Source organism: Daphnia magna, linkage group LG4 (genome assembly GCF_020631705.1).
Source record: "Daphnia magna isolate NIES linkage group LG4, ASM2063170v1.1, whole genome shotgun sequence".
Taxonomy (NCBI): Eukaryota; Metazoa; Arthropoda; class Branchiopoda; order Diplostraca; family Daphniidae; genus Daphnia; species Daphnia magna.
This window is the reverse complement of record NC_059185.1, coordinates 10,879,760-10,902,047: the sequence shown is the minus strand read 5'-3', so window position 1 is coordinate 10,902,047 and position 22,288 is coordinate 10,879,760. Positions and strand designations below refer to the sequence as shown.

Genomic DNA, 22,288 nt, shown 5'->3' with positions numbered 1-22,288 from the left:
CAGCGTAGCACTGCAGCGCCACGGTGGTCGAAAAAGCGAAACTTGCCTGAAAAAAAAAAAGGATACCAAAATGACTGGGCATTTTCTGGATTGTCACGCACGTGGAACACCTGTTTCCTCTCTCGATTTTTGGGGTTCGTTTCCTTTTCATTTGTTTTGTCGTCTTGCACATTCTTGTACATCATGTCAATCTTTTCCGACAATGTCTTTGCACGAGAGACAAAAAGAACTGGCCAACATTTCCTATTGCAAAATCTGACGAGAAAACGTTCGCACGTCGCCACCATCTTTTTACAGCCGATAAACTTTGGCGGGTTGGTGGGGTACTTTCGCGAAACAAAGTGATGTGCTTCAACAGTTTTCATCGTTTCGTCTCGCAAATGTTCCACATTGTTTCGTGACAAAAGATTTTAAAAATTGGATTGTCTTTTCGTGTTTCTTTTCCACTAATCTACGACCGCAAACTCGAAGGGGGAAAAAACTCAAAAAAAGATAGATTGACGTCACATGACGATCACGACGCTGCCAATGTTTTTTTTTGTCTCCTGGCCATGGCCGTTTACCTGGAAAATCTCGTTAAAAACATTCGAAAAAATGTATTCGTGTTTTGTTTTTCTCGTTTTTCCAGGGTAACAAAAAACGTTATCTCATTTCCGAATAATTCGTGATTTCAAAATGAATCCCGCAACTTGTTTTCTTGTTCAAAATTTGGTCGTCCATCTTTCCCCCCCTACCTCATCCGTTTCACGCTCGTTCATTTTGTATTCATTCCACAGGGTAAAGAAAATTTTAAATTCCGTGATATTCTTAACTGGCACGGGCTGCTGTTGCTATTTATATCCTCCATACAGGTACCACACATTCAAGTGTGACCTTCAAATGGAGCCTAACCAGCAATCGTACACGAATGGCGTGCTAGTTAACTTGTGTCGGCAATCATTTCTTTTCAACTATTTTCTGAATTTTATTAGTGGATGAAACTATTATTACAGTTGTTTAGTATTTATCTTAAAACATTTATCTTTGTTGTTGACGTAGACTCAGAGTTCCCCCTCGCTTTAACCCAAAAGGGCACGATAAGATAACCCACATTGCGGCTGGAACATCATCAACCCTCCCACCGAAACTGAAAAAAAAAAAAAGGTAATTTTTTTTTTTGGAATCTCAATGTTTCTTAAAGGTAATGGGAGCTTTCTTGTGTTTTGCCTCATATTTTTATACAGCTCGTTATCATTCAGTGTAGTATCCACACACAAAAAACAAGGCCGGGAAGTTCTTTTCTATTTTTGTGTAAATCATTTAAAATTTTTCTAAAATTGTGTTTGTTACACTGGAGATTAAGAGATCGACTGAAAAAGATAACGACTGTATAAAACAATGGTAATCATTTTGAATTGTTTTGGGTGTGGAGAGTTCTCTATGCTCCTAGATGGGAACGTACACAATGAACTGCAAGGTCCGCCTAAGATAATCCATGGCCTGGAAAACGAAAATAGAAACATTTGATTCCTTCCTATTTAAAAAAAAAAAATTATGACATGATAAACTTAACGATTATTATGATGCTGTTCGGGATCGTTAAGACGCGAATCCCTGAAAAAAATAAAAAAGCCGTTGCAATGAAAACTGACGAGAAAGAAATAAAACGTGATGAGAGAGGGTAGAGAAGTGCTGAAAAGGTGGATCGATACTTTGAGAACGGTTGCCTCCGTGTGTCTATATTTAGCCTAGCCGGCAGGTAGACGCAGCCGAAAGAACTTGACTCTTTTCTTTTAGGGGAAGAAACATCCAATCAATAAAGAACCACAATATTCTCTATTTTTTATTCTGATTTGATGCTATTTTTATTTTTTGAAGGTCACGACGTGTTGTTTTGGTGAAAAACAACATTTCAAAATGATGGTAATTTCTTCTTTGTGGTTAAAGAAAACAAACCCCTCCTGTTGATCGCCCGTTTAAAAGAAAATCATCATTCAGGTAGAGAAATGCATCTCTGTCGGTTTGCAGGTAAAAATATGTAATTTCATAAAAGATTAATGTTTCTATTTTTAAACACATAAATTGAGTTTGTCCTCATTTGTGGACTTGAGCTGCTCGTTACTTCACTTGATTGGGGGAGTTTCATCGAATTTCATAATTTTCGTGTTGTTTTACCGGTTTTTTAAAAACCTCCATTTCGCGATGCAAACAGAAATTGAAGAAGAAACAGTCGTGTCGAGCAAAACGATTCAGCCATCCGTCAGGTTGACAGAATAAGGGGAGGGCGATTGAACAGGGGGGAGAAATGAGAGGCATTTTTTTTTTTTGTTTCTTTTCGCCATTTATGTATATGTAAAAACGAAATTCGGCGTTATACTATCTACCTGCTATATACCTTTACACGTGTGTGTGTGTTGGTTATTTTCAGAATTTCCAAATTAAGGGTCTTTCTTCATCACACCTGTTTTTCAGTCTTGTCGATAGTCAATCATTCTCCTTTTTTTAAATTTTTTATGCTAACATGCACAAACAAACCATGGAGAAATAATCGTGAAAATTCGAACCAAAAAGAGTTGCTAAAAATATTCAAACATTGATTTTCGTATTGTGTGAATGTAGCAATCTGTTGATCGCTGGAGCTGAAGAAAAAAAAAAAAAAAATGATGTGTGCAAAACAACATACCGGACGTATCACATGACCCTTGTTGTTCCATTTTTATTTTTATTTCAAAATGCGCACATTGGTTCCAGCATAGATCCTTGTACGCTTGTCTAAATATTGCCATTTGATCCTTTTACCTCTCTCAGCCTTTTCTATTTCTCGCGCAAGATAAAAGATTGGTGATCCCTTTTTTGTGTGTGTGTGTGTGTGTCCAGTTTGGCAGTTGAAGGGATCAGTTTTTATTGTTTGATTTCTGTCGGATGGATACCGGATCATTCGAACGGAAGACTATTTTTTCAATTGTACCCCTTTTCTGCATGATATCCATCGAGAAATGTTGGACGTGTTTCACATTCCCCAATAGCAAATTGGGCTTGTTTTATTTTTTTTTAAAAAGGAAGAGAAGTTGTCGAAGCTTAGCTACATTTCGTATGGGTGAGAAGAGACTCAAAATTGATATCGATTGAGATGATCGTCTAGACGAACAACAGAATCCACCAGACTCTTTTGTTTTCCAAAGCATGGGAACACAAAGAAACTAGGCTATACTCTAATAAAGCAGTTACAACAATTCATCAACCAGTTTCTGTTTTTGTTTTGTTTCATTTTTATTTATTCAAATCTCAGGGTATTTTTTTTTTGTGTGTATTTTCTTTTTTTCTTTTCTTTCGTGCTTCTCGATAACGATCATCGAGAGAAAAGCAAAAAGAAACAAATGTTGTTGTTGTTACGCCGAGAAAGAAACAAGAAATTCTTGCACAGTACGCAATCAAAAAAACATGTGTTTCACACGAAACTCCCAGTTACACGTTGAATAATAATTGAAAAAATAATTCATTCTCATTTGTTGTTATAAATGGCGAGCATACTCGGAAAATTGGCACAGCTATTAAAAACTGTACACACCATATCATCAATTGAAATTGCAAGAAAATCAAATATAATAAACCCCAGGGCTTGGACAAATGTTTTAGAGCTCATAGCACATGTTTTGTTGTTGCTGCCAAATGACATTATACAAAATATACTTAGCGTACGATCAAAAGGAAAGAAGTCAACAAAAAAAAGAAATTGTTTATGTCATAATAATTGATAATAATATAAGGCCAAAGGTGTACAAGTATATAGTGAGCACAGCGCGATAAAATAATCAAACAAACAAGAAAAAACGTAAGTCACCGAACGAAATGATGGAGAGGCACATTGTATACACACACACACGTGAAGGCTATTTAAATGGTCAAGAAGAAAACGTGTTTCTTTAACTCTCTTCATTAACAAGGTGAGCAAAAAAAAAAAATGCTAAAACAATTCAAACAAATTAGCAAAAGGACAGGTTTTGTTTTTTTTTTCTGTCGTGTCTCCTTTACTCGTCTCCAAAAACAAATCGGTCACCGAAAACAAGGTGGTGTCTGTCGTGTCAGTTACGTAATACTATTGTCAACAGCGGAGGGGGGGGGTACGAAAGACTCGATGGATTTCAAAATATAGAAAAAAAAAAAAACCGACAAAGCAAAAACAAAAGAATTGTTTTTTTTTTTTTTTCAAATACACACACACACAAATAGTATACATATATAAATATATATATACCCCACACGTACACACATGGCATGTCTTTCGATTGCGTCTGTCGGGATTGTTTCGTCAACTTCTCTCTCAAGGCCACACCGTCTCAAGGTGAATTGATTTTATTATTACTATTTTTTAAGTAGTTGTGTATGTCGTCTGAAAGAAGATGAATTTGGATGTCCTTTTTTTAATGTTGTGGGGTGACTTGAGATCGTGATAACTGCGTTCGCCCGTGTCAACACCGACCATTTTCGGCAAGTACCAGGAAGGAAGAAATCGTTATATACGAGAAATGGAGGAGGGGGGGGGGGGCGCAAAAATTAAAAAAAATTTCAAAAAGATTTGTTTGTTTTCACGCGTAAGGCAGAGAGAGAGAGAGAGGATCTAGAGCGATGGTTACAATCATTCTTTGGTTGGCCATGATGTGGGACGATGAAGAGGAGAAATTTAATTCTCGAAAATTTATTTACATACAATGAAGGATTGTTAAGTCAATCATTCCAAGTGAGGGGGAGGGCAAGAAAAGAAAAAAAAAAAGAGAGGCACTTGGACAAAAAAAAAAATAAAGGTCGATGTTTCAATTTAGCCCCAAACCTCAAAAAGAAAGAAAATTGAGAGTTTTTTTTTTTTTCCCGGCGGATTCACGCAACAATTTTTGTTTTCGTCGTATCGGATCACGTATTTGTTCCAAACGGATGGGAAACGAAGAACAACAGTGGTAGAAAGACACCAAAAAAAAAAAAAGAGCGCGATTTTGTTCGAATCGATTGTCATCATGTCATTAATAATCAATAGAAAAAAAAACCAAAACAAATGAAAGGGATATCTTTTCAAGAACCCCAATAGTAATCTCCAGCGACGTTGCCAGCTGCACCGATAACACGCGGCGAACTGTGGCTTAAAGGCCCGTTCAAATTGCGCTGACTGGGCGGAACGTTCAATGGAGCGGGAACGTTTCCGCGCATGCCGCCATTCGGCATCCCACGCGGACCCATCATGTAAGGCGGCGGTCCCGTGTATTGTTGCTGTTGCTGAGATGGCGGTGGAGGCTGTTGATGGCCAACGGGAATGCCGTTAGGCATGCGGCTATCTGTTTGGTGATTTTGGGAAAGTGGTCCATTGCTGCCATAAGAGCCGTGATGAGGCTGGGCCATGGAACTGTTGGGTCTCATCATTTCCATCATGCCAGACGGCGTCGTTGGCGAGCCCGTGGTTGAAGGCGATAACATCTGCCCGTTTTCACCTGTCGCAACCAATAAGAGCAATTTAATTTATTTTTTCAATCTAACAGATTACTCTAAAGCCTTGGTCGAAATCTCTTCTCATCTTCATCGCTTGTCTTTGGAGGGGGGTTTCCAAAATACTATTATTATTACCCATGGGAGGAGCAACGTTGCCTCGCCGGAGTAGAAGACGGACCACCATCCCCCCGTTTTTAATCAACTCGATAGCGTCCGCGTGCGTCATATTCTTCGTACTGATGCCATTGATTTCAATCAGCTGATCACCCACCTATTATAAAAAGCAAAACAAAATTAATCTTTTCATCGTCAAGAAATTTTCACGTCATTTGCAGACAAATGGCACACGAATTTTTGTTTTATAAAGAAATTAATTATTTAAAAAAAACGCACTCTTAGACGGCCATCTTGAGCGGCAGCGCCATTGTCGGCGATGCGGAGAACGAAGAGCGGCATATTATGAAATTCTCTTCCGCCTCGAATGCTGAACCCAAATCCTCGCGTGCCTCGGCTCAATTCAACGGCGTAAAGTTGATCCTCTTCGATGGGCGGGTAGGCCTCAGATCCGTCCTAAATCGAAAACAAAACAAAAGAAATTTAAAAATCCTGTCGTGCCGCTATGCAAATAAACGTTGACACGATCAATTAATATTTTTTTTTTAAATGTTGTCCGTCTTTGTGTAAATGATGACGGCCGGGACAAGGAAACTTACAATCATCGGCCCATCGATTTGATCTTCCTGGTTGTAGACATACTGTTGGTGATAAGCGTCAATTCTGTAAAAACCATGAACCCATCAGCAAATAAAGCCACAATTTTGTTTTAAAAAGCCACAGGCGGAAAAAAATGTACAAGGAAACGAAGAATTAAAAAGAGTTTTAAAAAAAAAAGTCTTAATCATTTGCGTTTCCTTTGGGTCTTTTTTTTTTTTTTAATTTTATTAAGACATAAGTGATAAAGAGCATAGATACGTAAATAGTTGTTTAAAAAAAAGCGCGACGAATTTTCAGATATTCCGTCCGTTTTCTTTATCAATTAAGAAGAAAGGAAATAATTCTGTTCATTTAATTGTCAAGGTTTCCCACAATCAGCCATCGGTTAATGAGTTCCGACGAATCAAATCGGAAAAATCTAGAATTCTTTTCTCCTTCTTTGTCATGAATTATTAATGACAAGACTTTTCGATCGCTCATAACCAAATATGACTCGATTCGAACAAAAAAAAAAAAGGTCAAGCGAATGTAAATTTTTTTTCATTGTCAAGAAAAGGAAAAAAAAAAAAAAAACAAGTTTGATAAAAAAAAGAGCCAGAAAGAGGGAAACAAAAAGACCCAAAGCATTTTTTTTTCTTTTCTTTTTAAATATATGAAATAAAAACAAAAAGAAGAAAAGGACAGAAAACAAAAACAAAAAAAATACCTGTTGGGGCTCCTAGTACCGTCACTAGCAGGAGCGGGCAAGGCTTGGGCAGTTACCATGGCATCGGAGGACTTTTATTTTTTTTTAAGGATAGGAAGCGATAGATGCGCAAAGAGAGGCAAAAAGCAAAGAAAAAATAAAAATAAATTGTCACATCAAAAAGCAGATTCAAAAAAAAAAAAAAAAGCGCGGCAGGCAAAAACCAACACCCCATCCATTTAAATTTTCAGTTATTATCATTTTAAATTAATAAAAGCGTCCCATAACAAAATTCAATAAAAAAACAAACAAAAATGATTACCCCCCTCCCCCAACAAAAAGAAAAGAAAAGAAAAGCTTACCCGGTGAGAATTGGAGGCGTTGCTGGAGGCAGTATCGTCGAGAGGCGGACCAACAGTGAGCGTAACGGTGTAACCCGAATCTTTAATGAGGTTGACAATATCGCCATGGTGAAGCCTGGATATGTCGTGATGATTGACAGCCAAAATGCGGTCACCGACGTGCAGCTGACTGCAACGCTTGGCCGGGCTGTCGGGAATGATTTGCCCGATAAACGAGACGCCCTTTGTCACCGACGAGATGATGACGAAACCGAAACCTTCGTCTTCGCGACGCACTACCGTCACGTCGTACGGGTAAATCATGCCACTGCCGTCACCTACTCCGCTTGGATATCCAGTATCTAGGGCAAAACACGTTGCAATTGAATTCGAGACTGGACGAGAGATGCTAGCGGCATCTATGGGCAATATTCATTGTATACCTTGAGGAGAAATGGACGATGGATGGAGGGGTATCCAGCGCCTGACCGTAATGGAGACTCGGCCATTGAGAGCGGCCGCGCCCATTAACTGGACAACGTGGTGATGAGATGTGTGGACGACCGACATTAAATCAACGGCCAAAATTTCGTCGCCGGTCCTCAGCCGGCCGTCCAGATCAGCTGCTCCGCCTGGAACAATGTGCCCGATCGAGACTTGCGATCCTTCTTCTGTGCCGCCAACGATCCGGAAACCGAAACCCGTTTCGTGTCTTAAGAGCGTCACGTTCATTTCCATCCATTCGCCGGGCGGCGGCGGCGGCGGCAGCGATTGCTGGCCAGATGAGTTGACTGGTGGATTGGCGTTGCCATTGCCGCCGCTATTGTTCGGTGGCCTCCGCATGGCCACGTCCGGCCGACCTGTCGACATGCTCGGTGGATACGACGGTAAATCGTGATCGAAGCTGGTGCCTTCTTTGAGCGGGGCGAATGAGCCCGGTCCACCAGCATTCTGACGCAGGACGTTATTGCCACTATTGCCGCTATTGTTGCTGTAACCGACAACCACCGACTGCGGTTGCGTGCCGTAGCCGGAATCTTGGCGATGAAACTGGCCTAGATTCTCTTCCGGATAGTCTGGAACATTTGGGCCATTCATTCCTGAATAGCCGTAACTATTTAATTTTTTAAAAAAAGAAATAAATAAATTAGAAAAAAAAACAGAAAAGAATTTTCAAAGTAATTAAAAAAAAAATATACCCGTAATCCATTGGACGGGATGCATCCATGGAATACGATCCACCGGTGTAGGGATTGGGAGCGTAGGGATCGGCACGCGGATTGCGAGACGGTTGACCCATCCGGCCGTAATCCGACTCGTAGGCAGGTGGATAGCCGTTGGGCATGCCTCCATAACCAGCGTCCGGTGGCAGGCCGTTCTCGTAGTGCATCTGCATCGACGACGGATGCGAGTCGAGTTCCCTGCCTGGACTTCGGCTTCGATTCATCACGTTCCGTTGTTGTTGCTGATTATTGTAACCGTTATTCTCCTGGAAATTCATCCCGTTCTGGAATTGCTCCGCCAGAGCGTTGACTGGCGTTCGGTTAATTTCGCGGTGCTGTTCCAGGTGATCCGGCAGGGACGATTGCTGAGCTGGACCACCGCTACTCATACCCACTCCCATAGAGGGCGTTTTGGGCCGGTTGCGTGTGTCCACCAGTGGCGTTTTCGGTCTGATGGGCACCACTTCCTTTGTCTGGGCGCTGTAAAAACAAAATTAAAAATGTGTTTCGTCAAGACACGTTCAGTTGAGAAATAAAAAGTCCTTGTGTAAGAAAACTTGTAAAACAACGTGATACATTTCAAAAACAAAAAACAAACAAAACAAACCTGTAAAGATCTGCGGTGGGCGTTTTACTGCGAAACAGTCCAGCACCGACTGGAGGTTTGCGCGGACTGACGGGCGGCTGTTGTTGTTGGTCCTGTTCTTTAATTCCCCCCTTTTTCCACTTGTTTTTAGTGGGCGTTGCCGCACCGCCACGTTGCACAGTAATGGATGCTTCGCGACCCCAAGCGCAATCTTTCAGCACCTGCGTACGATGAAATCAAGTTTTGATTCAAAACAAAACAAGAAATTTATAAAAAGTAGTTTTCCCCTTTTCTGGCCATCAGCCGGTCATCAACCGGCCATCAACAACAACAACAACAACAAATAAAATAAATTAAACTCATTTTTCTTTACCTGGACAACTTCGCCGTGACTCATGTGTCGCATATTGATGCCGTTAATGTCAACCAGGATGTCTCCTTCTTGGAGGTTCTTGCAACGCGGCCTGTCCAATATGGTCTTGACCTTTTGGCCGTAGGCGCTGTCTGCAATCGTGAAGCCGAAGCCCATCGCCCCTTTCGTTATTTGAACAGTCAGGAATTCAACCTTGTTGGGACCTGCCGATGGATTGCCATTGACTCCTCCATCGCCGTACTCATCACCTGCAACGAAATTCGGAAACATTTCATTTTTAAAAAACATCCGCCATTCACACAATTTTTACGAGTTGGTTCTAAAGGAAGGGCTGCCCCCCCCCCCCATCCATTTGTTGTTTTGTGCTTCCCGTTTCTCACCGTCAAAGCGGTGAGCCATGTCGTTATTATCCTGATGGTGGTGGTGGTGGTGGTGATGCTCGGATGAAGAGGAGCCCATGAGCAGGTCGGCACTTCCGGGACGAGACGGCCCCTTATTGCCGTCCTGCTGGGCAACGGCCACGGTAGTCACAATCTCAGTGTTGGGATCGTTCGGGTCGAAGGGCAGAGGATATCCTCGACAAACTTCCAACGCAACGGCCTGGCCCGGCGCTATAGACTGGAACATGTTCACCATATCGTGGTGGGTGTAGCCCAGAACGCACTGATCCATTACGTACACCAGAACGTCGCCTTTACCCAGAAAATCATTGCACAAAAACAAAACAAAAAAACAAGATTAATGATGAAGAAAATGTGACGTGATGAAACAATCAGAAAACACAATAATTTATCCCCCCCCCCAAAAAAATAAGAATGGGCGTTTGTTTTAGAGATTCTTAAGATAACACATCAACATGTTTGCGGGTGTGTGTTGGAGCCCACCAAAGGAGCACGGGGAATCGATGATTCATCATTCGGTGTAGTGGGTGTAGGTTATATATAATTATACCGGTCTGTAGGCGTCCGTCGACCCAGGCGGGTCCGTGCGGAACGACAGATTTGATCTGGAGGAATTCCTCTTCGCTGTCGTCACCGCCGACGATGGTGAAACCCAGTCCGCGGTTAGATTTGAGCAACGTCGTACAGATCCGTTCGCCTTGCAATTCGGACGGATTTCTCGTGAAAAACGGTCGGTTGTAACCTGAAACACACGCACAAAACGAGCAGACACATTAAAACAAAATATATACAATATTCCAACGACGCCACGACTGGAGAAGAAAAAACTTAAACGAATGCCAATTGTTAATGACCGAGACCCATTTGGAAGCTGGAAAAATTAAATTGTAGTTTTAAACTAAAAAATGGAGGGGGGGGGAGAGAGTTTTAAGATGTTATTAGAGAGCGGAACTTGCGTGAGCTGCGTCTCGAATGGCTGACGTAAACGACTAGACGAAATAAAATCTGTTTTCTCCTCCACCCAGAAAAAACAAAAACGGGAGGGTTCTCCCCAAAACGATTTCAAACGTCATTAAAAAAATAAGAATGTTTGAAACATTCTTGGTTCAAAAAAATAAATTGAGGTCGAAACAATCGACACTTTTAAACACGCACTATATCGTTATTGATATGATTGCCACTGCAACGAAAGCAGAGCCAATTTTTGTTTCTAGTTCGCTTATTTCTTCCTTATAAACCAAACGACGTTTGAAAATTAAAATGAAATAAAAAAAAACGCTATTAAAAACAAGGAACTCGGGGGTCAACACAAAAGAGTCCAATCACCATCCAAAGAGGAAGAAGAAAAAAAATATCATTAATTTATTTTAAAAAATGAACGAAGAAATTGGTTAATTGTTGTGACAGAAAAGGGCCAGTTACCTCCGTAACCGTGGAGATTTAATCTGGACTCACTATTGGAGCGTTTGGGTAATGGAGCCGGTGGTTGGTTGTTGCCATTGTGTCCTCCTCCTCCTCCGCTCTCGTTCGATTGTTGTTGCTGTTGTTGTTTCTTCAAACGGGGGTAGGTACTGTTCCCGGAATCGGTGCTGCTGGCATTGCCAGTGGTGGGTAGGCCGCTCGTTGCGGGTGGAGCCGGCGGACTGCTAGTTCCAGTCTCGTTGGCTCCGCTGCCGCCTTTCTTCGCCTGCGTGACCGGATTCTCGTACTGCGTTTTGCGATTGACGTGATCGATGTAGTACGTCCCGTACGTCGGATCGTCAATCTTCTCCCATCCGTAGGGCAATTCATCTTCGGCGCATTCTTCCAGCGACTTTTTCTGGATTTTGGACAGTCTCGGGTCCAGCCACTGAGACGTTCCAGTATTATGGCTGGCAATGTAACAAAAAAAAAAAAATTAGGATTTCTAAACAAATGTAAAATCATACAACAAAAATAGCAAAAGATTGTTTCAAATTACTCGATGAAATAAACTTCGCCTCGTTCCGTGTACGCCTTTTCCCAATTTTGCGGCAATGGACCCAATTCGGCTTCGGATAGTCCGCCCATGGCACCGCCACCGTCTTCGCGATAACTCGGAATCGACATGTTATTATTGCTGCCACCTATACTATTATTATTGCAAATGGGAGCTGCAGCGTTATTGCCGGCGGCCATCCTCTGCGATGGATTCAGATGCTGCTGCATGGAAGAGTGATCGATGCCACTGTTTGGGTCGGCATCGCCGTCGTTCTGTGCCGCGGCCATCGCTTCCACATTCGAACGATTTCGGCGACGTTTACCCTCCGAGCTGGGATGTGCTCCGGCCAGCAAAAGCAACGAGTTGTTGTTGTTGTGCTGTTGGAGCAACGCCGATGTCGAAGACTGTGCTAAAGGAGTGGACGGTAAGACCAACGGTGAATCCAACGAAGGTTTCGGAGTCCCGTAATAATTTCCTAATTTTGTTTTTTAATATAAAAAAAAGAGAAAATTTTAAGAATTTGTTTTCAATTTCTGATGTTTTTCAACGAATTCATGAGAGGACATTCCGCTGGACTGGACGTTGAAAGCGATAGACAGAGCCAACAACATGAAACAGACATGTGGTTGGGCCAAAACTACCTGTCGACCATCGTGAGTTTAACAGAACGGGATTGAGGGCGGATTGAGTGCCGGCCATGGAAGAAGACTCAGAAGACTCAGAAGAAGAAAATATTAAGTTGGGTTCGTCTGTTAGTGACTGCAACAGGCTGGCGGAATCGGTGGCAAAGTTATCGGAATCAAAAGTGGGCGTGGTTGTGTACAGATGGGAAGAAGATCTCCATCGCTGGCGTCGTAGCAAAACCGGCGGTGTGGCGACAATCCGGCCGAGTGCACGACGGGTGGTCGATCGTGGCAAAGAAGCCGACCACGACTTGGGCGTACGTTTCATCTTTGTGTGCGTGTGTGTGTGTGGCTACCCTTTTCTTCTTTATTTTTCAGCTTGAAAACTCATCAACATGCAGCCGGATCAAATGTCGTTCCATCGTATATAGGCGGGTGTTTGAATTTTTTTTTTTTTTTGTGTTGTTGAAAGGTTTAAACAAAAATTATAATGCCAGAGGAGGAGGTTAAATCAATGAAATCCCATCCGGAAGAAGCCATTCAAATGTGGGATAGAGCGGAAAGGAAACCGTCACATACGTCGAGCTAATTCCCATCAAGAAAACAAAAGGTGGAAGCCCAAAATGCCAATCATCGAGTGGTTTAGTATTTAAAAAATAAAAATGAAATCGATTGCGGAATGCGGATTAAAAAAAAAAAAAAGATTTAAACGGATCGCCATTCGTTTTGCCACTCACCGTCGTAGATGCCTCTTTCGAGCAGCGAGCCGTTCTTCTCCAGCAAGCGAAACTGTTCCAAACTGAGAAATGTGTAATCAAGTCCGTCGGTTTCTCCTGGCCGCCTCGGCCGTGTCGTCACGGGCACTGTTCGCAGGTACAAATTGTCTCGAATCGTCGTCTGCAGTTCATGGTCCACAGAGCCTTTAGCGAAGCGAGTCGTCAAGTACTCGCGTAAATCCTTCGTTAAACCACCTGTCAAAATAGAATTTCACAAAAAAAAATGAAGAGGAATTACAACTTTGTTATTCCCCCCTTTAAATAAAAATGGAACAACATTTTTTCGTAAGAGGTATTTTTGTCTGCATCTGTTTGAATGGCGACCGCCAATCCCGTTATTTTCCTCTTTTTTATTTTATTATTCATAAAAGTTACAACTTTTTTAAAAAAAGGGGGAGATTCAAGAGGCCTAAACTGGTGCTGCCATCTGCCAACAAACATCTCCTATTTTCCTCATAAAAGCTGGACAAGCGCAGAAAAGAAAAATGGTGTCAGTCTCTCCTCGGCAAAAGAGGAAAAAAAAAAAGGGGAGAGAGACGGACACAGTACCACCGAAATTCTGATAGAGGGGTTGATCGTCGTGGGACGAATGTTGTTGTGGCTGACGTTGTTGCTGCCAGCTATGAACGGCCGTGTGCAGAGCTGGCGGATGAAACTCTTCCAGTCGTCCGTAATTGCTCAACAGGCTATAATCAGCCGACTGGAACGGAACGACTTGAGACTGCAGCTGAAGCGCTTGCGAATCGGTCGGCTGTCCTTCCGGCACCGGCCGGAATACGGGCGGTACGTGGCCACCGTTTTCCTCCACTTCTGGACGGTCTAGATAGTCGTGACTGAACTCTTCGCGACGATAGACCACCTCGTAGCGGTAAGTGGCACGCTGGCGGCGCTTACTGCCGCCACCATTCGTCCGTCGACTATTGGCCCGTTGATCGACGGCTTCCGTTCGATGCGGTTCCGCAACGCCAGTTTCACTCCCACTGACCGACTCACGTTCGCTGCCCGGACTTGTTCTTCGCCTTCTTCGCTTGCGGTGAGCGTTGCTGCTGCTGCTGCTACTGCCACTATTACTACGACGACATTGGCAAACGCAGCAAGTTCTTAGTAGCCGCATTTCATCACGCGTTCAATGACTCATTCCGCGGCCGGAAATTCAAGCTCAAATACAATAAGACACCTTTCTTTTCTTTCTAGCAGTGAAACCGGTCAATTCTCTCTCTCTCTACACGGACAAAATACACACACACACGCACACAAATCTTTTCAATGTGTGGACAAGGCCAAAACAAACCGGATCGGTTGGCGACTACGAACCAACTGGGCGCGTCTTATTTTTTTTTTTTGACGAGAAAAATATACAGAAAAAAAAAAAAGGCTACGAAAAGAAGAAGAAGAAGAAGAAGGAAAAAAAGGTTCTGTCTGTATGTTGAAGAAAGAAAAGTCCGATGTGCGTGTATATATGTTAAAGCAACCGAAGACAGAGAGAGAGTTGAGGAATGCGCTGGAACCCACCCGGAAGGCACATGCAAGTTGCATTCAACCACTGGTGCAGAGGTTCTTCCAACCTTTTCTTCTTCTTCGTCGTCCCATCTTCTGAAAAGGAGAAGCAAAGAAGAAGACATGCCCTCCAGCTATTCTACCTGCAACATGAGGTGAAACATCTCTTTTTTTCTTTCTCTCTCTCTATCCCCCCCACCTTTCACACTAATCAGGTCGCCCCCTTTTTTTTTTGAGAAAGATGAACCCCAAAGAGTCTCTTCTTTTCAGGTAAATAAAAATGTACATTTTTTTTTTTAAGGGGGGAGGAATAAAAGGTTCAGGTCAAGACTGGGACCTTTCAGCAATGGAAAGTGTAGTTGTAAGTAGTAAGTAGTAGACTTCGTAATAAATTCAACTCACCCCACTTGAGTGTGTGTGTGAAAATTGGTGGAGTCCTTTTCAGTGTTTCGAAACAACCCCAACCAAAAATAAAAGTAGATAAACAACTGTCCAAATCCCTAAAAACAAATTCGTTTTCTTTTGTTTTTTCGTTGTTTTTTTTTTTGGCGGGAGAACCAGAGAATGAGGAAGAACAATGGCGGACAAATGTTTACGTGCGAGACCAAAAGGAAAACGAGATAAATCAGAAAATGGCCATTCCTTTCTTTTTTTGCGAAGAAAAAACAAGAGAAAGATCTAGATGTTAAAAAGGAAATATAAAGTAGGAGGGTAAATTTCTCTGGGAAGATCAAAATCAATTTCCTTTTTGTATCGTGGTCCCTTTCTTTTGCCAACCGACTGAAACCAAAAGAAAAAATGGTTCACACACACGAATTTTGGAGGTGTTTCGATCCACGCTCGGATGCATGTGATTCTCTATCAGAAAAGATTTTCTTATCGAAAAAAAAAGATCTCACCTGCATTTCAATGGCCGACAATAACAAAACAACTTTTTACCGGCACAAAGATGGCGCTCTCACGAGCTTAAAATGTCTCCTCTTTTTTTTTCTTTTGGCGGGAAATGAAAATTCGCCAAAAAAAAATATTCCAAGATGGCGAAATCAAAACTTTGCACAACACTACAATCGAGACACGCGTCGATATCAAGAAATAGCTGTACACAGATAGACGAGAGAGAGAATCAGTAGAGCTGTTGGATCACAACCAAATGTCCAGTCGGACGGAGAACTTTGAAACGACGGGGCTCACCCAAGGACTGCGACAGTCAAACAGTTCTTAACTACTAGCAGACACACGTGGGGCTTCACAGTCACATACACACACACGCCCAATTTCTCCCTCCCCCCAAAAAAAAAAACAGAAAGAAAGAAAGAGAAAAGTTCTATCCCCTATCTTATAGCCAGCAGTAAAAGATTAGAAGGCGCCCGCCGTTAGGGGCCTCGCCGCCGGTGAAACGTGGCCACCTAGCGAGTGAAGTCGGAACTTAGTTCAAGGATTTTTTTTCCTATAGCACTCCAGTAAAAGAGAAAAAAAAAACTCTTTGGGCACGCCAAAGGAAAGGAAAGGAAAAAAAAAAACGGACGCACGGGTTCATCGTGCTTCCGTAACGACGACACAAACCGTTCCCGGTCGGTCAGCTGTTTTTTTTTTCGTGTCGCTACGGGAGAGGAAATTCATACAAACCCAAGGGAAGAGAATTCAATTTAGAAAAAAAAAAAGAAAAGTGCACAGCTACGTGCTTCTTCTTTTCCCCATTTTCTCGTTTACGCACCAACTCCGCAACACTGCGTTAACGGTAAGTGCGCAGTCTCCCCCCCCAAAAAAAAAAGAAATAAAAAAAGAGTTTTTGTAATTTTGCGCAACACACTTGGTACGAAAGAAACAAAAAAATACGACGCAATGTGTTCATTATCCATACGGCCTCGTTTTCCCCCCCTTCTAATCATTTTAGGTGTTCTGGCTAATATTTTAAAGACACTCGAGTATTTCAAGTGCGTCTTTGAATAAAAAGAAATACTACCATCATGTCTATTAATTTCACTTTAAAAAACAAACAAAAATGGAACTTGTTATCTTCCTGTGTACTTTAAAAACATTTGCCAGGGTGGGGAAACAGATGGTATCCATCCATCGACACACCAGACACACACACGAGATGCTCTACTTTTTAATTTTTGTTTAAAAAAGTACTGTATTTAAAAAAAAGAAGAAGAAAAAATTGTTTTTTATTATTAGTTTGATAAAAACGAGTCGGCCATAAGGGCAGCAGCCAAGTCTCTCGATAGCCACGCCCCATTTACCTCACACCAACTCAATCGCAATAAACAAAATAAAAATAAAAAAACGGACCAAACTGTGGTCGGTTTCCAACTGATTACTGACCGATATGACACAGAAAAAACCCCCAAAAATTGAAGTGCTCGAAGCGACGGCCTGACCCCCAAAGGCGTTCTACTTTTTCTGTTTTTGTTTTAAACACATGTGCGACAAAGAGAAGAACATTACTCGAATTTTGTTCTTTTCTTTGTAGGGTGTCAAAGATTTCTTTCACAAGATGTGATGATCATATTTCAACGGGTCCCCCACAATTCTAAAACTTCCGCTGTGAGTTGAAACAAACAAAAGCTAAAAGAAGAATCAAGGCCGGCCCCATATGGCCGGCACATGTAGGGCCCCCCTTTTTTTAAAGTCGAAGTGACCGTTGTATTTCTTTTTTATTTATTTCTTTTTTTCCTTGAAAATAAAATGGCCGTGTGGGTAGGGCCGAAAAACTCGTTATGTACGCCATATTGGAGACTACGAAAACAAAAAAAAATATATGTCTAAATAAAATTCGTAAAGAGGAATAGACAAGTTCTGAGAAGGGGACACAACGAACAAAATTTTTGATTGTTGGATTTTTTTTTTTTGTTTTATGGTAAAACGCCGAAATGGCTGCAGCCAAGAAACGACCCAATATGGAAATCAATCCCGTTAGTGTATCACACACACACACACACACACAAACACGCCATTTGAATAAAGCCAAGAGAAATGTAGCAGAAAGGAACAAAAAATTCATACAAGTGGCGCGTCTGACGTGTGCGTAGAAAGACAAAACAAAAAACAGTTGAAGTATTACCTTGAGGGGGAAATGTGTCAAAAATCCTTTAGTGAACCGAGTTTTCCACACACAAAATAAATGCACTTTTGAACACGACACAGAGAGAACACCACTGCCGATAGAACAACGAATCTATTTCAATTCGAAATAGCTATTTTTAAAAAAACTGGTCAAAAAACGAACGCCACTCTATTAAAACATTGACAGACGCGCACACGAGACACAATCTGAAACATGGCGAAGGCCAACACTTTTTTTTTTCTCAATTCTGAAGGGGATAGAAACGAAAGAAATGCCGACGATCTAGAAAATGTCCATCAGACAAGTCCAGCTGCCATTTCCATTCCAACGCACACACAAGAAAATTCGAGCAATTCTTCTTTTTTTTTTTTTGTTGTGTTTCGCCGACGATGACGAGTTAGCAACACGTTGACGCTACTAGACACTCGCAGTTCTTTTGGCTCGACTACCTTAGCTGGTGGTGGTGGTGGCTTTGACGATGGCGCTGGTGGTGGCGACTTGTGGATGGCGGCGCAGCTGAAGGCGAATAGGACGAACAAGAAGAAGAAGCAAAAAGGAGAAGAACGGAAGGAGAAAAGAGGGAAAATACGAAGAGGGCACAAGAAAAACGAAAAAAACCACGTAGTGGAAAACAAGTGCGAGACGTAGACGGCTAGAGGACCGATGCCCCCTGCGGGCAACATCCAACTTTTTGTTCTGTTCAAAAAAAAATCATGTGCCTCTAGCTGTCGCACTTGAGCGACGCCTAATGGACAATATCTAAACCGATTTCACGCCATCTAACGATCGAAATTGGAACGACTTCATGGTGGAAATGTTTCGGTTTTTCAAACACGTAGATGACGATGATGGAGGGAAACGAAGACACACGCCCCTTAAAAGACGTTCTGCATCCTCGATTTCTCCAGTAAACGAAAAAAAAAAGTAACATTTTGATGATGTCTCGACCGCCTCTTCGTTTCCGAATCCCGCAAAAAGAAGGCGTAACAAGTACACGGCAATAAAGGCTGATTCCAAAACGACTGATCGCTAGCTTTTTTTTTCCTTCTTTCTCACCGAAAACAATGTCGAACGTGACTCATCTTGAATAAATAAAATACGATTATCTTTTTTTTTTTCCTTCCTTTTAATATAAGATGCTCCGTTTGCCTTAGCAGGAGGGGGAAAAAAAATAAAGAAAAAGAAAATGAAAAAGCGATGATGATCGTAAAAAGCCAATGAATTTTTCAATCCAGGTCTCGGAAAATATTAAAACTCATCCGATAACATCAGATACCTTTTCTCATTTGTTCCCACAACAAACAAAACATCAAGACTTTTCTTTTTTCATTTTCTCTTTTCAGTCTATTACAATTCATCTGTCATTTTATGATCTCTCCATTTCACATCGTCGGGCGCCTATTCATTTGTGTTTTCAATCCCCAACGTGTTTTTTGTTGTCTTAGTTTAAAAAAAAAAATTGGGATACATCATCACCATTATTTAATTAAGAAAAGAAGATCTAACCTGTTAAAGGGGCGGTGGTGATTTGCACACCGGTGATGACGTCCGTCTGTTGTTGTTGTTGGTTGTTGTGGTGAACGAGCCGATGAATGAGCCAGGCCAGAAAGTCACGCCGAGTAAAACCCGAGACGGGCCGGCCATCGACATCCAAGACGGCTAAAAACTTGTGGTTGTTCTGGTGGCAGCCAGCAGCCGGATCGGCGGTCGTGACGCCGTCTTCAATGTGCAGCCAATGAGTACGAAAGAGGTCGACCGAGATGACGATGAGTTGACCATATTCCGATCCGCCACTAATGGCTTCACTCAACACATTCTCCAGCGCCGTCTCATCCGGAAGCAGTCGGGCGAGGTGTGTTAAGGTGTGGCTTCTATAGTCGCAACTCCAATGTTGTTGTTGTTGTTGTTGTTGTTGTTGTTGGTGATGGGAAAGGTTTCCGCTAACGGATGACGACGGTCCGGGTACTACCGACGACGGGCGGTTGTTCATCAACATCCTGGACTCGACATCTTTTTCTCACTTCCTTTTTGTTTTCTATTCAACTATCAAAATGTTCAGCAAAAACTGAATGGGGCAACAAAATTCGAACGTTAATGATCCGAGTGTTTTTCTTGTTATCATTTAAAAAGGACGACAGAAAAAAAAAAAAAAAGTTTAATAAATTTTTAAGTGCTTTTCTTTGTAGTTTTTTAAGATGACCCGGAAAACAATTTAACCGAGATGATTGACGATTTTTTGTCTTTTCCTATAAAAAATTTCCCTCCAAAATAGAATTTCGCATTTGGAAACAAAAATTCAAAAGAAGAAGAAGGAAGTAGATGAAAGAATAAAAGCAGCAGCAGCAGCAGTTACAACGACCTCAATAATGTTTCAGCCCACTTTGGATTCCTGCAGTCCTCCTCTATTGCTAGTAGTTGTTTTTTGTTATTTTTCCTCCTCCCCTCTCTCTCTCTCTATAGCTGACTAGGTCGTATATACATATGATGTATACACATTTCTCTCAGCGTCTTCTTCTACCTACATTTTCGATGATTACACACACACACGGACGCACCTGCTGGCTCTGCCTGGCTATACACAAACGTTACACACACACACACACACACACGCACAACCATATGCATATAAGGCTGCGCCACAGACAAGCGCCAGCCCAGCTTCTTCTTAACCCTCCATTTTTTTTTTCTTCTGGAAACCACCCCGGGGCTATCTTCGGGAGCGGTTCACGACACAAAAAACCCACCCCTTTCACCTTTGCACACACATAACGTAAACCCTCCTCCCACCTTTTGGGGCTAGCGGTGGTTGTGTGACTGCTTCACGGTGAACTCTTGTCTCGTTCTCTAGAATGCAACGTCTCACACAAAATGCAAACGGCTGCGTTTTTAATTTTAAAAAAAAAGAAAAGAAAAAAGAAGAACAACAAGCTGGACGGGTCTTAACATGGTCGTCGATAAACGTTACATGATTGCTACCGTTTTCAACTGGTTCAGAGCAGTTTTCTAGTTCAAAGTCAGAATTGCCGAGAAGAGGCGAAAAACGTTTGAAAAATTGCAGACGTTTGAAGATGAAAGATAAAAATTTTTAAAAGAAGAAACGATGTTTTCAAAGTTTTGAAGAAATTTTTACGGCCGTTCGTGAGCTTCAACGAGGGAGATGACCCAGTTATTCCCTCTTTGACTCGTGTCTCTGAGACTAGGAGAAAATCAAGCGGTGTACCGACTTGAGTTTGTTATTTTCTTTTCTTTTCTTTTTTTTTTTAAATTTCATATTGGGAAATAAAGAAAGCTTTTCTCTTTTTCTTTCACGTTTTTGTTTACTATTCGTACCCCCTCGTGACTGTGTGGATTTTGGCCGATTTGTTTGAATATTTGGCGCCTACAACATTCTTTACTATTTAAATCATTGTGTTTTTTTTGGTTTTTTTTTCCAAAGAAACAAAAAGAAATCAGACAATGTTGGGTGAAAAAAACAAAAACAAATGAAAAACAATTGATTCCGAAGGTGAAACGATCAACCACGTGAGCAGCTTTTTTCCCCCTCTTTTCAGGAGGCTCGTGACTCTATTTTAAAACTAGGAAAAAAGAAAACTATCACGATAAGATTCTCTTGTTCGTGACGTTTTGTTATTTGTTGTATGTCAAAACTACTAAATCAACCGATAAACGGCAGCGTTTTGGGGCAGAAAAAATTCGTCTGCAACAGTCACGAGGTATCTAACGAGACCTTAATTATTTTTCGAATGGTTGTTGTCGTTGTGGTTGAATGCAGCCCATAATTCTATATTTAGCCAAATTATCATAATAAATAATAATGAAAAATGAAAAAAAAAACGACGTACTCGAGTGGTTACAAATTCCTTAGTCAGTCACTCATCGAATCAATTTGGTGATGACGTGATGAGCCAAACTTCACTGCACACAAGGTATCCTTTATTATGAAATGCCACAGTTGCACCTGCATGTGATGAAGAAAGAAAGAAAAAGAGAAGAAGCCACAGGATGTGCTCGTATAGTGTGTCCACACACAGAGTTCCGGTCCACCACAAACACCACGCACTTAAATTTTTCAATGCCTTTTTTTTTTTTTTTTTTCAAGGAAAATGCGTCTTGGAAATCGACGACGATGTTTTTTAAATAACACACACAGACGCAAAAGAAATGAAAAAGAAGAAAGCACACAGGCACAGAGAACACACAGCAAACGGGAGTGTAACTATGGACCGTCGTCCCGGCAGCACACCTTGGCGCAGACTGAACAATACAAAAACTCATGCATTCAGAGACTCCTCCTCGCGATGAATGTTTGACACCTGAGGGCGCGGAGGGTTTTTTAGAGAGGAAACGGTCATCTTCGTGCATATTTTTTGAAAAAAAAAAAACAAGATTTTCTTCATTTTTATATGAAAATGGATACGTTGTGTTAACATATATAGAAACATATATAGAATGAATGGGAAAAAAACACCGCAAGGTGGTACCCTAGTCACGGCAGTCGATAAACATTTTTTCGTTTAGCCCAACATTTTTGCGATGGGTTAGTAGAGTTTTTTTGTTTTTTTTTCAGAAGGATATTCGGCTGCCTTTG

At 41.7% G+C, this 22,288-nt stretch overlaps 1 protein-coding gene and 2 long non-coding RNA genes across 12 annotated transcripts; 1 reads left to right on the top strand and 2 right to left on the bottom strand.

Moving 5' to 3' along the window:
- Positions 1-5: 5 nt before the first annotated feature.
- On the top strand, positions 6-4,190 carry LOC116921910. Of its 5 annotated transcripts, none has more exons than XR_006645758.1 (3): positions 6-134; positions 629-970; positions 1,039-4,190. It is a non-coding gene; the product is annotated as an uncharacterized LOC116921910 (long non-coding RNA). The 5 variants fall into 5 exon arrangements; XR_006645759.1 differs by having other exon boundaries at positions 54-970; positions 1,039-1,180; positions 1,858-4,190; XR_006645757.1 differs by having other exon boundaries at positions 58-970; positions 1,039-1,143; positions 1,412-4,190.
- Positions 3,702-21,955, bottom strand: LOC116921909 (membrane-associated guanylate kinase, WW and PDZ domain-containing protein 1). Of its 6 annotated transcripts, XM_045172485.1 has the most exons (17): positions 21,543-21,955; positions 19,207-19,765; positions 13,098-13,331; positions 11,738-12,212; positions 11,200-11,648; positions 10,328-10,519; positions 9,757-10,068; positions 9,377-9,624; positions 9,025-9,224; positions 8,394-8,897; positions 7,638-8,308; positions 7,216-7,556; positions 6,875-6,945; positions 6,168-6,231; positions 5,848-6,024; positions 5,590-5,725; positions 3,702-5,456 (listed from the first exon to the last, which is right to left on the bottom strand). In XM_045172485.1, exons 2-17 carry the CDS (start codon positions 19,694-19,696, stop codon positions 5,044-5,046), a joined length of 4,977 nt encoding a protein of 1,658 aa, XP_045028420.1. In that variant the 5' UTR covers positions 19,697-19,765; positions 21,543-21,955; the 3' UTR covers positions 3,702-5,043. The 6 variants fall into 6 exon arrangements, with proteins under 6 accessions (XP_045028420.1, XP_045028423.1, XP_045028419.1 ...); XM_045172488.1 differs by lacking the exons at positions 19,207-19,765; positions 21,543-21,955 and adding an exon at positions 15,036-15,166; XM_045172484.1 differs by lacking the exons at positions 19,207-19,765; positions 21,543-21,955 and adding an exon at positions 13,686-14,451 and having other exon boundaries at positions 11,233-11,648.
- LOC123471303 lies at positions 15,255-15,908 on the bottom strand. Its single transcript, XR_006645764.1, has 2 exons — positions 15,533-15,908; positions 15,255-15,413 (listed from the first exon to the last, which is right to left on the bottom strand). It is a non-coding gene; the product is annotated as an uncharacterized LOC123471303 (long non-coding RNA).
- Positions 21,956-22,288: the final 333 nt, after the last annotated feature.

Excerpts from the sequence above, each read along its gene's own strand:
- LOC116921909 (XM_045172483.1), bottom strand. The coding sequence starts at position 14,250 with ATGCGGCTACTAAGAACTTGCTGCGTTTGCCAATGTCGTCGTAGTAAT. Across the intron at positions 13,332-13,685 it reads CCTCTATCAGAATTTCGGTG|GTGGTTTAACGAAGGATTTA; the intron begins GTACTGTGTCCG and ends CTATTTTGACAG. Across the intron at positions 7,557-7,637 it reads ATCGTCCATTTCTCCTCAAG|ATACTGGATATCCAAGCGGA; the intron begins GTATACAATGAA and ends GTTTTGCCCTAG.